The 17,371-nt window shown below is 44.2% G+C and overlaps 2 protein-coding genes and 1 non-coding gene across 11 annotated transcripts in view; 1 reads left to right on the forward strand and 2 right to left on the reverse strand.

The window, feature by feature from the left end:
- LOC115167119 (leucine-rich repeat-containing G-protein coupled receptor 4) overlaps positions 1 to 3,435 on the forward strand; it is a 30,348-nt gene extending 26,913 nt beyond the window's left edge. The window contains exon 18 of the mRNA XM_029721229.1: positions 97 to 3,435. Within this exon, the coding sequence (XP_029577089.1) occupies positions 97 to 1,445 (1,349 nt within the window). The 3' untranslated portion in view covers positions 1,446 to 3,435. The remainder of the gene's footprint in view (positions 1 to 96) is intronic.
- A 35-nt stretch (positions 3,436 to 3,470) lies between these two features.
- Positions 3,471 to 17,371, reverse strand: part of LOC115167118 (myosin-binding protein C, cardiac-type) — a 36,682-nt gene continuing 22,781 nt past the window's right edge. For 7 of the 9 annotated variants that reach the window (XM_029721220.1, XM_029721223.1, XM_029721222.1 and 4 more), the window contains 10 exons: positions 13,534 to 13,668; positions 12,820 to 12,987; positions 10,430 to 10,518; positions 9,391 to 9,586; positions 8,924 to 9,063; positions 7,736 to 7,895; positions 7,392 to 7,528; positions 6,929 to 7,115; positions 5,389 to 5,409; positions 3,471 to 4,781 (listed from right to left, as the gene is read on the reverse strand). In XM_029721220.1, the coding sequence (XP_029577080.1) occupies positions 4,732 to 4,781; positions 5,389 to 5,409; positions 6,929 to 7,115; positions 7,392 to 7,528; positions 7,736 to 7,895; positions 8,924 to 9,063; positions 9,391 to 9,586; positions 10,430 to 10,518; positions 12,820 to 12,987; positions 13,534 to 13,668 (1,283 nt within the window). In that variant the 3' untranslated portion in view covers positions 3,471 to 4,731. The remainder of the gene's footprint in view (positions 4,782 to 5,388; positions 5,410 to 6,928; positions 7,116 to 7,391; positions 7,529 to 7,735; positions 7,896 to 8,923; positions 9,064 to 9,390; positions 9,587 to 10,429; positions 10,519 to 12,819; positions 12,988 to 13,533; positions 13,669 to 17,371) is intronic. The other 2 variants (XM_029721221.1, XM_029721226.1) reach the window with 1 other exon arrangement.
- LOC115167761 (U7 small nuclear RNA) lies at positions 10,158 to 10,212 on the reverse strand. The gene has a single exon (XR_003870559.1). It is a non-coding gene; the product is annotated as a U7 small nuclear RNA (small nuclear RNA).

The following is a 17,371-nucleotide window of genomic DNA, read 5'->3' on the forward strand; positions in this document are numbered from 1 at the left end:
TAAACCACAGTCACTTTATTGTCATCTACAGCATTGAATTGTGTACATCATCACATCTTTTACTAACTGAAGGCTGACTCTGTCTCTCTCCTCCAGGAGCCTTCAAGCCCTGTGAGCACCTCCTGGGCAACTGGATGATCCGTCTGACTGTGTGGTTCATCTGCCTGGTGGCCCTGATCTTCAACACTCTGGTGCTGGCAGCCACCTTCTCCCGCCGGGCCTTGGCCCTCTCCCCTGCCAGGCTGCTGGTTGGCCTCCTGGCCCTCACCAACCTGCTAACTGGGGTCTATGTGGGGGTGCTCACTGTCCTGGATGCTGCCACCTGGGGCTCCTTCGCTGAGTTTGGGGTCTGGTGGGAGACGGGGGTGGGCTGCCGGGCGACAGGGGCCCTGGCGGTGTTCTCCTCCGAGTGGGCGGTTCTGCTGTTGCCCCTGGCGGCTGTGGAGCGCAGCGTGGCGGTGAGGGGGCTCCTGGGGAAGGTCATCTCGCCCAGGAGGAGCAGCGAGAGGGGGGTCGGGGACAGACGCTTCGCCCTGGCTGCTGCTCTCCTGGGACTCCTGGCGACTGCAGCCGCCTGCCTGCCCCTCTTCAGTACCAGCGACCCTTCAGCCTCCCCTCTCTGTTTACCCTTCTCTGGCGGTGAGGGCCCTGCGCTGGGGGTCACTGTGGCCCTGGTGCTGCTCAACGCTCTGGCCTACCTGTTCACAGCAGCAGTGTACACCCAGCTCTACTGTGGCTTGGGCAGGGTGGAGCTGGCAGACCAGGAGCAGGCAGGGGCCGTACGCCACGTGGCATGGCTCATATTCACCAACTGCATCTTCTTCTGCCCTGTTGCAGCCTTCTCCTTCGCCCCTCTACTGGCCAGGTCTGGCACCGCGGGGGGCCCTGAGATCGCCAAGTCCGTCACGCTCATCTTCTTCCCCCTACCGGCATGCCTTAACCCCGTGCTCTACGTTTTCTTCAGCCCCGCCTTCCGAGAGGACTGGCTGCGGCTGCGGGGCCATGGAGCTGTGGCACGGGGGGTGAAGGCTGGGCAGTGTGCAGGGGGCTCTGGGGTCGTGGATGGGGACGGGGACTCCTCCACACGGCTGGGCTATGACTGTGGGGTGTACTCCCAGCTCTGTGGGGAAACAGTCATGTGTGAGTGCTGCGAGGCGGCTCTACACGCCAGGACCTCTTCCTCCTCATCATCAGTCTGCAGACACTTGGTGAAGTCCCACAGCTGCCCTACCCTCTCGGCTGGTGCGGCAGCGGGCCAGCGTACGGAGGGCTACTGGGCAGACAGCGGCACCCTCTCTGCCCAGTCAGAGTACGCTGACGAGGGGGACTCGTTTGTGTCCGACAGTTCCGACCAGGTGCAGGCCTGTGGACGAGCCTGCTTCTGCCAGAGCCGAGGGCTCCCTCTGGTCCACTACGCATACAACATACCTCCCATCAAAGACTGAGAAACTCTTCAGCTGTGTGTGTGCATCTGTGTTTGTTTGTTTGTGCGTGTGCGTGTGTGTGTGTGTGTTGGACACTATAACAAAAAGAAAGGTTTGTGATACACAACAAAACATGTGCAGGGTCCCTGCACACAAATCATTCAGGAAACACTTCTTTAATCACTGTGTGAACCTCAACCGTCACAAAAAGGGAATCTGGCATTAAATTAGACTTCTCTGAGACCTGAGACTTTTGGCTAACACTTGTTTTGCCCTTCAGGATTTAGAACTGATTCCTGTGTGATAACACAAAACTGGCTGTCAAATATGTAACAAAAGAGGAAACTTTGCCACCAGTGCCTGCTTCTTGGTTTAGAGCAAACTCATTATCAAGATGTTACAAGCCTGAATGAATCTGTCACATCTCTTGCTAAGGCAAGGATCTATGTGCCATCCTTTTGTAGGTTCTACCTGTAGCTAGCTATAGGTTTTATTTTGTTGTCATTCCCTGGTCTGTCGATTTTAAAGCCTTGCCATAATTGCTATTCATTTGTATATGTAGCAAATGTAATCATAATCCTCATTCTAGGGTTGTTTTTCATATGAGAATGTAAAGTAACTGAAATGAGAATTGTATGGCAGCGGCTTTAAATTAAGGGGTACTGACAATGTGTTAAATATAATCTGAAAGCTGCATTTTCAGCCCTCCCAATGTGAGCCAACTGAATCTGTTCATGTATCTTCACATGACCTGTATTCATTCCTCAAGAGTTACAAGACAATGACTTAAATGTTTATTATCTTTGACAATAAGTGTCAACAATTCTTCCTCGCTATGAGTGATAGAGTCTTGGATGTCACGTGGGAATGGAAGAGAGCACTGTTTTAACAACAGTCTTCCCAGTTGTTGTGGAGGCTTTTATGACTTTTTGTTTTGTCTCTTGGACTGAAAATAATTTTGTTGAACTGTGCTTTACCCCCAGAATCGTTCTAATTTATTGCTTAAAGAGGAGCAGAATGTCTGGGCCATGGACAAGGTTATTTCAGGTGTCAGGAAGTTGGCTTTGAAAGGTGAATGCAGCATGTACCAAGTGCAAGCTAAGCCTCTGGAGCTGAATGTTGATGCCACACAAAGGCCTTCATTTCTGGATTGTTCTCTGAGACAGATCGCATTGTAGTAACATATATATATATAGACATCATTGGTGCTCACAACCCATTCATTTTGATCAAGACGCATACAATCCCACAGCTCAGCAGTGTAGCCGGTGTAATGGATATCATGGTATATATTATGATATAATAACAACATATAATGTTTTACTATGAAACATTTTATTGGATCATGTGTGACTGTAGGGGAATATCTGTTTGATGTGCACGAGCATGACTTCGTATGGTGCCTACACCCCACCACACCCTAGGAGCTTGTACCCACATGTGCAATTCATGTGAGCGCTCAGGAAATTAGGCAATGTAGGGAAGCCTAGACTCCCCTCAACATTTTGTTAATGTGTCCACATTATGAAGCTCATTGGATTTTGAAATTATATCACAAAGTTTCTTATTTTTGTATGGATTTGTCAATGTTTTGACTGAGTGTAATTTTAACCCCAACCAACTGTCCAGATTGTATTGGAGATGTTTGAAGCCCTTACGTGCAAATTCCAAATCGGTGTGTATTGCTGTCTGTTTATCCATATGTCAATTATTTTTGATAGAAAAACCAATAATCAAGAATGGGATGCATTGTCAAACCACGGAAGCTACCTCTTCAACTTTAGTGGCTACCAGCGGTGCTTTGTAAGGTGTGTGTTCTTATGCTATTGATATTTTGTTATTTTGGTTTGAACTGTAGGCTTTGTTTGTAAATACATCTGGTTGTACAGTATCACTGAATTTAAGTCACGCCTTTAGTTGATACCAGTTGTGGGAGGAATGTACAGTATGTACTGTATACTGTGATTTTTGTAAACCAAAACATATAAAACCAGTTGCTTAAAAAAAACAATGTTTTATGTACAAGATTTCTGACACACATTCTCACTCATTTGTATAATTTATTTGCCCCACAGTGACACACAGTTGAGTTGGCCTGATTTTGGCCTGATTTTGACCTCATCAGGACTTATCAGGAGGGTTTTTCTTTGCCTACAGGGTTAGGTTCTGTCTGACTGACTGACCATAGTGCCACTCAAGGGTGCTGTTGAAATCATCAGGGCTATAAATGGTCCACAGGGCACTGGCACCTCTCCCAATTGGCTCCTCTGACCGGTGTGTGGAAAGGTTTGACTGCATTATGGGTAAAAAATGTGTCATGTGGATGAAGGTAGGTGGTTGGCAGTGGACCTCAGAAACCAACAGGAGCAGCCTTACCTCTCACACCCTGTTTGGCAATGGACGTGGCTTGGCTTGGCCAAACATTTCACCTCCCAGCGATGCAGCCACAGGGGGAATGGGACATTCCAGCAATTCCAACCCTCCCCACACCTCCCACTGGGCCAAACACATTAAGCATATTGCTGTATCCTCTTTTGGCCTTAATTAGGCTTTGTTACATTAATACCCAGCAGCTTTTGTTCATTCCCACTGGCATTCAAGCGCCAGAGCATCAACTGTTTGTTGACCTCATAGTGATCATGTTCTGTGGGTAGGGCAGCATGAGCCACACGAGTGCTGCTCCACCTGTGTATTCATCTCAGTGTTAACCCCTGTACACTGTCTGTTTCCCATGTTAAACAATGGTGGGGTTTTATAACGCCCCACTAGCGAACAGGCCACACCAGGGGTTAGTGGTTTACTTAATTTGCATTATAACCAGTTTACAGCTGGGAATATGAGTATGATTGGGCACCCTAGAAACCTGGGATAGATGTGCATTTGAATAAGTGAGAATAAAAGGGGTGCCCACTGCCCGTTGACAAAGCTTTGCATTTATTTTTCATACATAAAACAAATGATCTTTGCCACTAATACTCAATTACCTTTTTCTACAAAGGATGCCAGAGTGAATCAAACAATGCAGTCCTTTGCTACTCAAATTATTCCATGGAATAAATAAAGGTACAATAACCCAATGTGGATGAATGTAATGTCTTGGATGACCTATGTTAGATGATTTCACAACAGGGAACGGGGAAGATTGACATGTGCACGTAACGGGGTGGTAGTGGGACACAGGGAAATGAAAGCTAATGGATTATCTCTGGTCTCGTCACATTGAGCTGTAGTCTGGCCAGGGTCCCAGTGGAGGTCTGTGTAGGATGAGACAGGACATCCACCCTATCTTCAACCGGCTTCTTTACATCTAATCGGCCTTGTTCATCTGCTTATCCTTCTCCTCTTTGGTGATTTGAGCTGCAAGGCAATTAGTCTAATTCGTGAATCATATTTCCAATTCAAAAATCAAACATACTAGAACTTACTGTTGGTGATCAATGTAGGACTGATAATACTTCACTATTTTAGACTTTATTCAGTCTAATTATTGTCTTTTTACATTTTATTTCTAGACTATATAAATATATTATTTATAATATCCGTACATTTGATCAAGTCTTACCACTGAGGAAATGACTGTTACTTCAATAACATTGGGATTAGAATAACATCTCCTGTTCAATTTGTTAATATCAAGATAGATTTTTCCAGAAATTTATAGTGTACAGATGAGGTAAAACATGTCTTATCCTTTCACATTATCCAATATTTTGTAACATATAACATATTTTACCTTCTCGGAACCTTAAATTAAGTGAGATGGACAATGCACATTGTTACAAACTGCAATGTATAGTACATTTACATTTTAGTCATTTAGCAGACGGTCTTATGCAGAGTGATTTCCAGAAGCAATTAGGGTTAAGTATTTTGGCACACCTTTTATTCTTCTCTAATTAACACAAATGAAACAGTTCTATAATAATGGGATTGACCTCAGTTATTACTGAGTGTGGGGGCTTACCTTGGGGGAAAGTGCCAGGTGCTGGGAATAAAAAGGTAGAAGCATGACAGGACACAGCATGGTGGGGTTACAGACAGAAGGAGAGACACATCAGAGGAGATGGATCATGTAATGGTGGCAGGATCCATTTAGAACCTTTACATGTATTCCAGTGTACATTCCAAAGGTCCGTCAGGGAGTTAATATACCCTTATGAAGACATAATGATATGTCTGTATATGTTAACATGAGATCTCAAATAGGAAGAATCGATTTACTGTATTTGCCCTCTAGAACATACTATGATTACCATGATACATGTTCTAGATTTGAACATGCCATTTAACACGTACAAGTATAATTCTTCCATCTCAGATTTGATGTCCAAATGTATTATTTCATAAGGAAACCCCAAAACATGTTTCAAATATGAGTTGGGGAGCATTCATATATTATGACATTTTCAGACATTCATATATGACTTCATATTTGATGCACACATATGTACTAAGGGTACCTGTTCCAGACAGGAAACAGAGTGAAGTACATAGGAAGTTGGAAACCTTGACAATTACATCCCATTTATGGTGGTCATAACTGTAAAAATCACCATGTACACTCAAAGGCCAGTTTATTAGGTACTCCCATTTAGTACCGGGTCAGTCCCCCCTTTGCCTGAATTCTTCGGGATATGGAAACATTGCTGAATTGGTATCAAGGACCCTAACGTGTACCAGGAAAACATTCACCACACCATTACACCACCGCCACCAGCCTGTACCATTGACACCAGGCAGGATGGGGCTATAAACTCAAGCTGCTTACGCCAAATCCTGACTCTGCCATCAGCATGACACAACAGGAACCAGGATTCGTCGGACCAGGCAATGTTTTTCCACTCCTTAATTGTCCAGTGTTGGTGATGGCGTGCCCACTGGAGCCACTTCTTGTGTTTAGCTGATGGAAGTGGAACCCGGTCATCTGCTGCAATGGCCCATCCGTGTCAAGGACCAACGAGTTGTTCATTTCTAGATGCCATTCTGCACACCACTGCGTCGTTATTTGCCTGTTTGTGGCTCGCCTGTTAGGTTGCACCATTCTTGCCATTCTCCTTCGACCTCTCATCAATGAGCTGTTTTCGCCCACAGGACTGCCGCTGACTGGAGGTTTTTTGTTTGTCGCACTATTCTTGGTAACCCCTAGACACTCTCGTGCGTGAAAAGACCAGGAGGCCGGCCATATCTGAGATACTGGAACGCACCTGGCACCGACGATCATATCACGCTCAAAGTCACTTAGCTCACTCATTTTGCCCATTCTTACGTTCAATCAAACAGTAACTGGATGCCTTGATGCCTGTCTGCCTGCTTTATATAGCAAGCCACGGCCACATGATTCATTGTCTGTAGGAGCGAACCATTTTCGTGAACAGGCTGGTGTACCTAATAAACTAGCCACTGAGCATACAAGATTGATAATGGATTTGGCAGTTGGTTTGCTGGCCAGGTGTGTTAAGGAGCTCACCAGCAGAGAAAAAGTGAGTAGTGTTAGGGATACTTACGGCGAATCTCTAGCTTGCACTCCACCACATCTTCTCCACTGGCGTTGACTGCTTTGCACATGTACACTCCCCCATCAAATAAGCAGGGCTTGCGGATCTCCAGGGTGAGTATGCCCAGCTTACTGAACATACGGTACTTGGCCTCGTTGGAGATGTCCATCTTATTTTTGTACCATGTCACTTTGGGCTGAGAGAGAGAGGTTACAATGTGAACTAGATTTACCTAGAGTAATGCATGTGGCAAAACAATGAAATAGTGTCTATCTGCTATAACTAAGGCTCATTATTCTTACTGGTCAGGACATGCTTGTCGTCCCCCTACAGTACTAGTAGCAGACATGATGATAATGTAATAGTCGTGCTGATTTGATGGTCATTCTGATGGTGATAAATCACTATATCATTCATGGTTAGCAGCATAGCCTTTGTCTCTGTCATTCTCACTTGTATAGGGACACCTCACCTTGGGGATGCCTCTGACAGAGCAGCTGAGGGTGGCGTTGTAGCCTGCTATGACTGAACGGCTCACTAGAGGGTGTGTGAACTTAGGCGCCTCAGAAAAGTCATGCTCCTTGTAGGTTGGAGGCTTGTATTCGAAACCTGATGAACAGATGAACAGGTGCAGCGCTCAACTTTTGTTCAGAAAGTTTATGGGTTTTACACAGGTGGCAGTAGGGGATGTTTTTTTAATGAATTTCATATGAATGCTGCTCCTACATACATAAATGTATAACTATTGTTTGTTTATAGTTATGATGTCATGGTGGTATTACTGTCATGAACGGTGCGCCAGTTATGTGAGCCCACCTGTTTTCTGGATGTAGGCACTGTCTGCTGAGAAGCAGGGCTCTAGGCTGAGGCCTACCATGTTCACAGCGTAGATACGGAAGATGTATTCATTCCCCATGATGAGATCAGCCACCACACAGTTAGTTCGCCTATATAGCTCATAGACAGTGTACCATTCCTGAAAACCAACCATATTTTAGTCAAACTCTTCATTTTTAAGTGAGACCATATTTTAGGGCTACCAAAATAGTACAGAACAACTAAACCACAATGTCAGTGTAACGTGTCTTGAGAGAATGAGAATGCATGCCAACTCCTATGAATGTTTGCCAAACAAAGGGGCCCAACTGTGCTATATTTAGCAATGGGGCATCTCTGATATCCAAATGAGATATTGTTCTTTGTAACATGATAACCTCATATCTCACAGCCTGCCATTGTGAGATGGAGGAAATTAATTGGGTCTAATAATGACTTGTGTGAAACCTGAACAGGGAGCTTTTTATTTAGCCAGTAACCTTGCAGCTCAGAAGTACAATGGGTTTCCATCACTACACAGACAAGCCATGTCCAGTATGAGGCCAAGGCTGGGGGCTAAAAACAGGGTGTGCTTGGCTTGCTGTGCTCTGGGTGGCTGCCTGGGGTGGTGGAAGGTGGCAGTTGGAGCTCAAACAAACAGGCCCAGAATGCAATTCTCCTTGCTCACAAAGGCTCTCTGCCTAGCTGTGGCTGACTGTGTGTCACAAGGGAGGGTAAAATACCCCTCGGTGACCATGTAGCATTCTTCCCGTCACATAGTGTACATACATGAGTCAATTATGGCCGTGTGTCAGAGAGCTTAGCTACCTTGCCTTGGCAATGGCATGGTTTTTAAACCCAACGTTCTAACACTCAGAGCTTGGCATAGTTCACTCTGAGCCCAGCCAGAGAACTAACAGATAATTATCAGGCAGCTCGCCCTCTCTCACACACACACTGGGATGACCTCTGTGTGTCAGTTAGAAAATAAATATTAGCCTAATCATCATTTAGAATATAGATAATGCTTTCCTGAACCTGCCATGGGAGGGGCAGTGTATAACCTTACTCATTCAATATTGTCTGACCAATATTAATTGCTAGTTTTCTGTCATATATGAACCTCTTGCACAAATTAATGAGGAGAACATTTTCATGTTAGACACTGCCCAGCACATTGACTCTCACCATGGTCTTCTTGTCAGCCTTCTGAACCATGTAGCCGGTTATTTCACAATTTCCATTGTCCTTGGGTGGCTTCCACTCCAGAGCCACGTTAAAGCCCCAAACATCCATGATCTTCAGTTTCTCTGGAGACCCAGGCAAATCTAAAGATAAGAAATAATATTTATCGAGTCAACATACTGTACCATAACTTTACCTTAATCTCCAATTCAATCAATCACAGAGAAATGTAAACCGCATGGTGGGTACACGTAGAAACTTGTTTACGTTGTATTTTAGGGACAGGTGTGGTTTTGTTTCAATATCCAACGATCATGGGACCAGCTTGCGGGATGTGTCACTTGTGGAACGTGTCAGTTTCATAGTTAACTCAGATACAGCATAAACCCATTCTGAGGGAACTGATAGTGCCACTGATCAATCATAAACCATTTCTATTCAAAACCATTAGAGTTGTGAGGATTCCTCACCGACTATTTGAATTGAGATGCTGGCTGTGTCCTCAACATTCTCAATCTGCAGCTTGACTTCGTACTTCCCAGAGTCCTTCCTCTCTGACTTGCGGATGAATAGGATTGTGTCGGTGTCACTGTTCCGGACGCTGACCTGCTTCGGGTTCAGAGGCTCCCCATCTTTACTCCAGGTGATCACAGGCCTAGGCTTGCCCTAAAATAAAAAAGAATTGAGATTGGAAATTAACATAAACATTCTAATATTTTTTAGAAAGACTAAACCAGATTCTGGAGGACTACAATACAAGTCAGTTAGTATGTGTGAAATATTGGTTTTCCTCAGTAACCTACGTTTACTAAATAATCATTATTGTTCCAGGGGTGATGATGATTTCAGTACATCTCCAGACCAAGACATTTGAAATATGATATTGTTCAAATATTTTTATGGCAGATTTGAACCTAGATAAGTGTGCCTAATAGATACAGTAGATGGTGGTACATGTGGCAGTGGCCCAGACTCCTTGGCTTGTGGTTTTTAGCAGTTACTCATTCTGAGCTGCTTAAGATAATCTGTATCAGTTATCAGTCTGTCAATTGCATGTGTTACTAGGATACAGTTTCAAAACTGAAGCTGTATGTATTTATAGTCTTGAGGGAAAAGCAGAAAGGAATAAAGAGACATAGCGTGATTTACTGTAGTATTTTTGCAGACTGTAGTATACTGTAGTATTTAATGTTGTGTTTTTGCAGTCATTTTGTTTTATCATCTTTGACATACAAATGGGAGCTTTCTCCTTGAGGAAACCTACTGGACAAATACTAAAATAGCAAATTTTCCAAAACCTGTAGATAGGTAGGACTAGTATTCTAAAGTAAACTGTAATATTTGTTCATGTGGGTAGCATCATTCCATAACTCAACGTGCACCAAAGAAAAGGAAATAGCAATTTGTAGTTCCTGTGTCATTCAACATATTTCTCTTATGGGCAAGGGCACCAGCATATATACAGTACATTCATCCTATAGAGTGTGAAGGGTGTACTCTACCCCATACCTGGAAAGGGATCACAAGGTTGATTGTCTCCTCCACTTTCTTGGTGAGGGTCTGGCGGAGATTTCTAGGGATCCAGATTTTGGGTTTCTCTGTTAACAAAAATATCATAAGATGTCAATAAATAAAAGTGTTTGGGTACAGTTTTGTGGTGTGCGTGTGCAGGGAAAGTGGTAGGCTTGGGCGGTATACCGTATTTTCAATACTGTCAATCAGGGGTGTCAATTTGGGCTGGCTTTAGGACCATGCAGACACATTTACATTTTAGTCATTTAGCAGACGCTCTTATCCAGAGCGACTTACAGTTGTGAATACATACATTTCATGCATTTATTTATTTATTTTTATTTTTTTGGACTGGCCCCCGTGGGAATCAAACCCACAACCCTGGCATTGCACACACCATGCTGGCGTTGCAAACACCATGCTCTACCAACTGAGCCACAGGGAAGACACCTCAGAGTGGGCGGGAAGGCTGTTTGCCTGACTGCGGTGAACAGCCCGACTTTCTTCTCAAAACAGTGCAGAGGTGGAAGATGGCTATAATTGACTAGGTAACAGCTTTTTGACTTGAAACTAAACTCGAGTTTTGAATTCCGGTGCTGAGCTAGTGCGTGGCAGCTAATTGCTGTAAGACATGTTGCTGAAGAATGTTATTTATGTCCCTTATCAACTGAGGTGAATGAAGGTACAGCAGCCAAGGTGATAATGGCTGGAGTCAATTGTTGTCAATTGCTTGTTTTTGCTGTTCTCTGAACAGCATTTTTTTTTTATTGTGTAGGAATGCAGAAAATAGAACAAATAAAGTCACTTTGCTATAGCCTACCCTCGGTTTACCTGAAATGATGCCAATGCCATCAGTACCCTAAAGCTCGGCGCCTACCCGCCTCGCGGGGGTGTGTGCTATACCACTGCTTATAACTATACGTTTTCACTATCTAAGATGTGCCAAATAAATTATCTCCAGCTCAGGGCTCCAGCTATGCATTTGGTTTGCTAACTTAGTGGCTAGCTCGCAAGATCAAGCTTCTTGGTTATGGCAGAAACAATCAAATCCCCTCCTGGATAAAACTCCTGGCTGCCAAACATTTCTTTGTGCTGCAGCAAGCTGATTAGCCTTTTCAGGTACTGTAGTTATATGACTTCATGGGCTGGGTTGTCTGTCCTTGCAATTCGTTTATGTTCGCTTGTTAGCATTTAGCTAGTGTCCACTATGGGAATTTTTTTGGGGAAAAAAATACCGGCCATTGTGTCCACTGCCAATAATACCGTATACCCCGCTATGGTACAGGAATGGTATGAAGGTATGAAAATCTGCATACCGCCCAACCCTAGAAGGTGGTTCATGGCTCAGACTTTTCCCTGAGACTGGGAGTACCACAATACATTTCAACTATCACGTTTAGCTTGATGGCACCATTACTGATCCAATGAGTTACTGTTCATGTACATTGACAAGCCGCGTGTGAGGTCGTAGTAAGCGTGAGTTGACAACATCAAGTGCTTTTCAGTGCAATTCCATGGTAACAGTGACACAGACTTTCACTTTAACATGTATGTCAAACAAAAACCAATAATTGGAGAATTAAACAAACCATACAACTCTATGCACAGGAACTACTTTTAACAATTTCCACAGAAAATGTTACAAACAAACATTTACTTGAATAACAGTGCAGATGAAAAGTTTGGTAACAGAATGAGAGTTTGTGCCACCATTCTGATGCCAAACTTTGCATCTGCACTGTTCTACAAGTAAATGTGTTTTTGGAACACTTTCAATGGAAAATGTTAAACGTAGTCATTATGCATAGAGTTGTATGGTTTGTTTAACTTTGCAATCATTGGTTTTTGTTTGACATACATGTTAAAGTGAAAAATCTGAGTCTCAGTGTCACTCTGTTACCGTGGAATTTCCTTACTGCCAATCAGCACTTAGTGATAGTATCATCCTGTCAGCAAGCGGAAAGGCCGGGGGCTTCAGTGTGCATCTGAGACCTCAAAATACACCTCACAACTAATCTGTTAGGTGCTGAGAGCGAAATAGCTGATGACCTTGGCAATGTATGCGTGTTCCCAAACATGATCTGTGAGCCCTGAGATCCATGTAGGGTAGTGGAGGCTAACTTCAAGCCTCATCAGCTAAATATCTCAAACTGTAGAGAAATAGGAGAGAGGAGACAACAGCAGGACACCTCACGTTCCATTACAACCTTTCGGTTTTGAACAAACTGATGATGTCTTACTCTTACAGTGCAAGTGTTTTAGGAACTTCCCTGGTAAAAAATCTATTTATGTCTTGTACATGTTTGTACTTTATGCTCATTGTATGGGAGGGAGGGTAAAATTAAAAAATTGGGATTCGTTTTAGGCAATCATGGGGGAATGCTTACGCATGATCTCGCGGATAGTGACGGCCTGTGCTAGGGAGGTAGGTGCACTGGGCCCTGCCGTGTTGTAGGCTCTGACACGGAACTGCATCTTCTCCCCAGTCGGCAGGTCCCGGATGATCACAGATGTCCTCTCTGTCAGACCCTCGAAAGCTGGCACCCATTCATCAGCTGTGGGCAAGAGACGGCCAGACAGAGGTGTCAAAACGCAACATCTGAAGAAGGCTCAGTGCCCCATCCCTATATGTCATCACAACTAGGGCTGCCTGCATGGATTGAGTTAGAACATTGACGTGCAGCTGGCCAGCATAGCCAGCCCTGAAGGGATTGCTTTAATTACATAAGCATTGTGCTAATGGTCCCTGGCTCAAACCACTCTTGACAACTTAGGCCTTTGGTGTTGTCAGACTAAAACCAAAGCTTTTTAGATAATGGCTCGTCATGGAAAGTGTGATACAGCTAGCATGATAGAGGATGTCGTTTTATGTAAGAGGGTCAAGATAAAAAAAAACAGGCAATTCTCTCTGAAATGTTGCTGCATTTGGATTTGTTTGGATTTATTTGAGTTTTTCTATATTGTTAGGTTGGTTTTCAAATAGTGTGTTCCTAACTGAAATACTCTCTTCAACAGCTTTCATGCCATCCTCCTCCTTATCTACCCAGATATTGTGTGTGTGTGTGTGTGTCAGGGATCAAAATATTGAATGCAGTACTCACAGCCCTCCTTGCAGTACTCGACCCCATAGCCATCCAGCTCAGACGAACCCAGATGCTCCGGGGTTCTCCACTTCAGTGAGATGGTAGTGTCACTGATGTCATCCACGCACAGGCCGACGGGCTCGCTGGTTGGGGCTTAGAGAGAGAGACAAGAAAGGAAGAGAGAGGGATTTCAGAAACATTATTTTAGTCTAAATAAGAAATCAATGTCAAGAAAAAATACATCAATATTTCCATATGTTATGTCACAGATGTCATGTGACTGTAGAGAAGACATATTGCAAAATAGAGAAGGAAACATTTCAGTGTCAGCAGGTGTCAATGCAGGATATTTTTATTGTGGATTTACTGCTACCTGTCACTGATGCCTCAGCATCAAGGCAGCTTAACTTAGCTGCAGATAAAGTGTAGTGTTGCTACATGTAACAGCCATGTAAACTAGGGTCTTCCAATAAAAGCATCACTTCCTGAAATACAGTATCTCCAACCTTACCACAACACATGTGTTAAGCTCCCCTGCAGGCTAGCTGACATGGAGCTAGCACATTGGAGATTAAGTATGGACCTTGCAGGCTCCCGAATGGCTCCAGAGTGGCGCAGTGGTCTAAGGCACTGCATCTCAGTGCTTGAGGTGTCACTACAGACACCCTGGTTTGAATCCAGGCAGTATCACAACCGGCTGTGATTGGGAGTCCCATAGGGTGGCACACAATTGGCCCAGCATCGTCCGGGGTTTGGCCGGTGTAGGCTGTCATTGTAAATAAGAATCTGTTCTTAACTGACTTGCCTGGTTAAATAAAAAATGCATGACAGAGCTTTCATCAATACTCAACCTGTTCTTAGAGCATTTTGTATTATTCGGTATGCAAATCCGAGCCACTCCATTTAGAATGGTATGTATTCATTTGTGGATGTCCATTACCCTTTTCGTATAACATGTTTACGAATTACAATTCCTATTATATGTTACGAATTTCTAAAACGAACAATGTGTTACGAATTTGCGACACGTACAATATATTACAAATTTGCAAAAGGTATGATATGTTAGAAATTCTAGCTAGGTGGCTGGGGGGTTAACGTTAGCTACCTGGCTAAATTTAGCTAGGCAAGGGATTATGGTTTGGGGTTAGGGTTAAGATTAAGTTTATGAGTTCGGTTAAAGCTTTAGATCAGTACTAGGGTTAGCTAAAGGGGTTAAGGTTGTGGTTAGGGTTATCTAATATGCTAAGTAGTTGCAAAGTAGCTCAAAAGTAGTAAGTGTTTAAAAAGTTGATAAAATGCAAAAGTTATCCATGATGAGATTCGAACTCGCAACCTTTGGGTTGTTAGACGTTCGCGTTATGCTAACTTGCTAAGTAGTTGCAAAGTAGATCAAAAGTAGTAAGTAGTTGAAAAGTTGCTAAAATGTTGAAGTTTTCCATAATGAGATTCAAACTCACAACCTTTGGGTTGCTAGACATTTGCGTTATATGTCTACCGCTCTACCCTGACCAACCACCCTACTTTAATTTTCCCTTAAGTAACCATCTGTCTTATGTAACCATCAGTGGAGGCTGCTGAGGGGAGGCCGGCTCATAATAATGGCCAGAACAGAGTGAATGGAATGGCATCAAACACATGGAAACCACATGTTTGATGTGTTTGTTACCATTCCAATTATTCGCTCCAGCCATTACCTTGAGCCCGTTCTCCCCAATTAAGGTGCCACCAACCTCCTGTGGTAACCATACCAAACGTGACATATCATACTAATATCAGTGTTCTGGATTTACCTTTACTATGTTACATCTAGTCTATGAGACCAGGCTGCAATACTGGGCTAGCTGCATCAATGCTACTATGGAAACCATTCAGTCCCTATAAATCTTAATGTCATGTTCATGCCACCATTTTTCTTAGAAAATGGGTAAATAACAATGGAGAAACAAATAGAGTCTCTCACTCATTTTTTGTTTACATCCAACAGTCTAAAGATGTATTTCATGAATAATCCTCCAAATATCAAGAGAGAGAACTGAGGTCATTTGTAATTTGTCTTGTCATAGCTGATTTGTACCACATTAACAGTTTGCATGTAACAACATAATAGCACATAGAGACATCCTGCAAAAGCAGCCTAAAATAAGCTCAAGCTGACAGCCATCAGAGGCTGAGTTACAGAGTTGCCTTTCCCCCGGGCCCTGATCCCATGGTCCCATGTCACAGGTTAACCAGACAGGGGGGCCATGTAGGCATGTACAAGAGGTCAGAGGTCAGTCTGTGTTTAAAGGCTCAGACTGAATGGGAAAGACCAACTGGCGGCTATGGGCAGTACAGGAACACAGCTAACATAATACCTTGATAAACATCCTTTTCATTTTACTAGCCAACACACAAACAACAACACAGGAAAGTCTGTTAGTAGAAAACTTTTTTTCTCTTTTGCACCTGTGAGTTTTAATACAGAGAGACAAAACATACAACAAACATCTCTGATTTACCAATGAAGGTGGCACTGTTCATTCCTACTTACACTGCCCCTTACAATAACAGTAAAAAGGAGAACAGACCCTCAGAAACCACAGCCAGGGTTTACCTTCTATCTTATTATCATCATCATTAAAGAAATCCCAGTATTTATTACAGCACAAACCATGCCCCTAATAGTTGACCCTAGCTTAGAGGAAAATAAATCAATGCCTACTCTTAGGAGGTTCCGACTCTGGTACGGGCTCTGGTGCTGGGGAAGGCTCTGGTGCCGGGGCGGGCTCTGGTGCCGGGGCAGGCTCTCCTGGGGCACCCTCTGCAGGGGGAGCTCTATCGGCTGGTGGGTCTCCTTCTGCCGGAGAGGCCCCATCCTCAGCAGGGGGTGTCGGAGCTGGGGCTCCTTCTGCTAGGACAGACTCTACTGTGGGTGCTGCTGGCTCAACAGGGGCCTCTGGTGCTAGATCTGGGGCTTGTTCCTCTGGAGGAGGTACTGCTGCTGCCTCTGGCTTGGCCTCCCCCTCTGTCGGTGCCTTTGCTGCACCATCCACTGGAACCTCCTCCGCTGGCGGCTTCTTCTCAGCCGTCTTTGGCAGCATTGGCTTGGTCATCCTTGAATAAGGTTAAGATAGTGCTGTTTGAAGTGAGCTTGTCGTACTCCTCCTGTTCCTTGTCTCCCACACGCCTCAATCTACTCTGCTGCTGCTCCTCTCTCTCTCTCTTTCTCTCTCTTTCTCTCTCTCTCTGTTCTGCCTCAGTGATAGCACTCGACAGCAGCAGTTCAGCTGGGTCACTGTCCTCCCAGAGCAGCCTCAACAGTAGCAGCTAGCCCCTGTGTTCTAAGCAGCTGGTCCCAGCCCCGCCGCGCGCTTACATGCCATTATTTATAGAGGGGGATGCCGCGGATAGTTTCCTAATCAGCTGTCTTACAAGAGATGGGTCCATCCGGATACCTCGATGTTCACACTCACATCCCCGAGAAGGAGGAGAAGGTAGAGGGGGACCCAAGGTAAAAGAATAAGAGACACAGCCAAGAGAGCCCCTTAATTCCACCAGACTTTGATTTCTGTCTTGAAGACACCTCCTCCAGTCTTATTTTAGACAGTGTCTACCCTAACATGTTTTCCCTACAAGCACAAGTCTGCATGCCATGGGAACCAAAAGTCAAGATGACCATGTGTTGTTGTTGAGTGGTTACAGGTGCCCGTTGTGATTGCATAGCAGACCTTACATGGCTTAGGGGACATGTGAACTTAACTCTCAGTAGCCAAACCCCCAAGACAATTCACTGTAGTGATAGACAGCACTGACATCAATCAAACACACTGCCACTGAAAATATGTATATGGGTAATCCAAATACTTTATGAAAA

This window comes from Salmo trutta, chromosome 29 (genome assembly GCF_901001165.1).
Source record: "Salmo trutta chromosome 29, fSalTru1.1, whole genome shotgun sequence".
NCBI lineage: Eukaryota > Metazoa > Chordata > Actinopteri > Salmoniformes > Salmonidae > Salmo > Salmo trutta.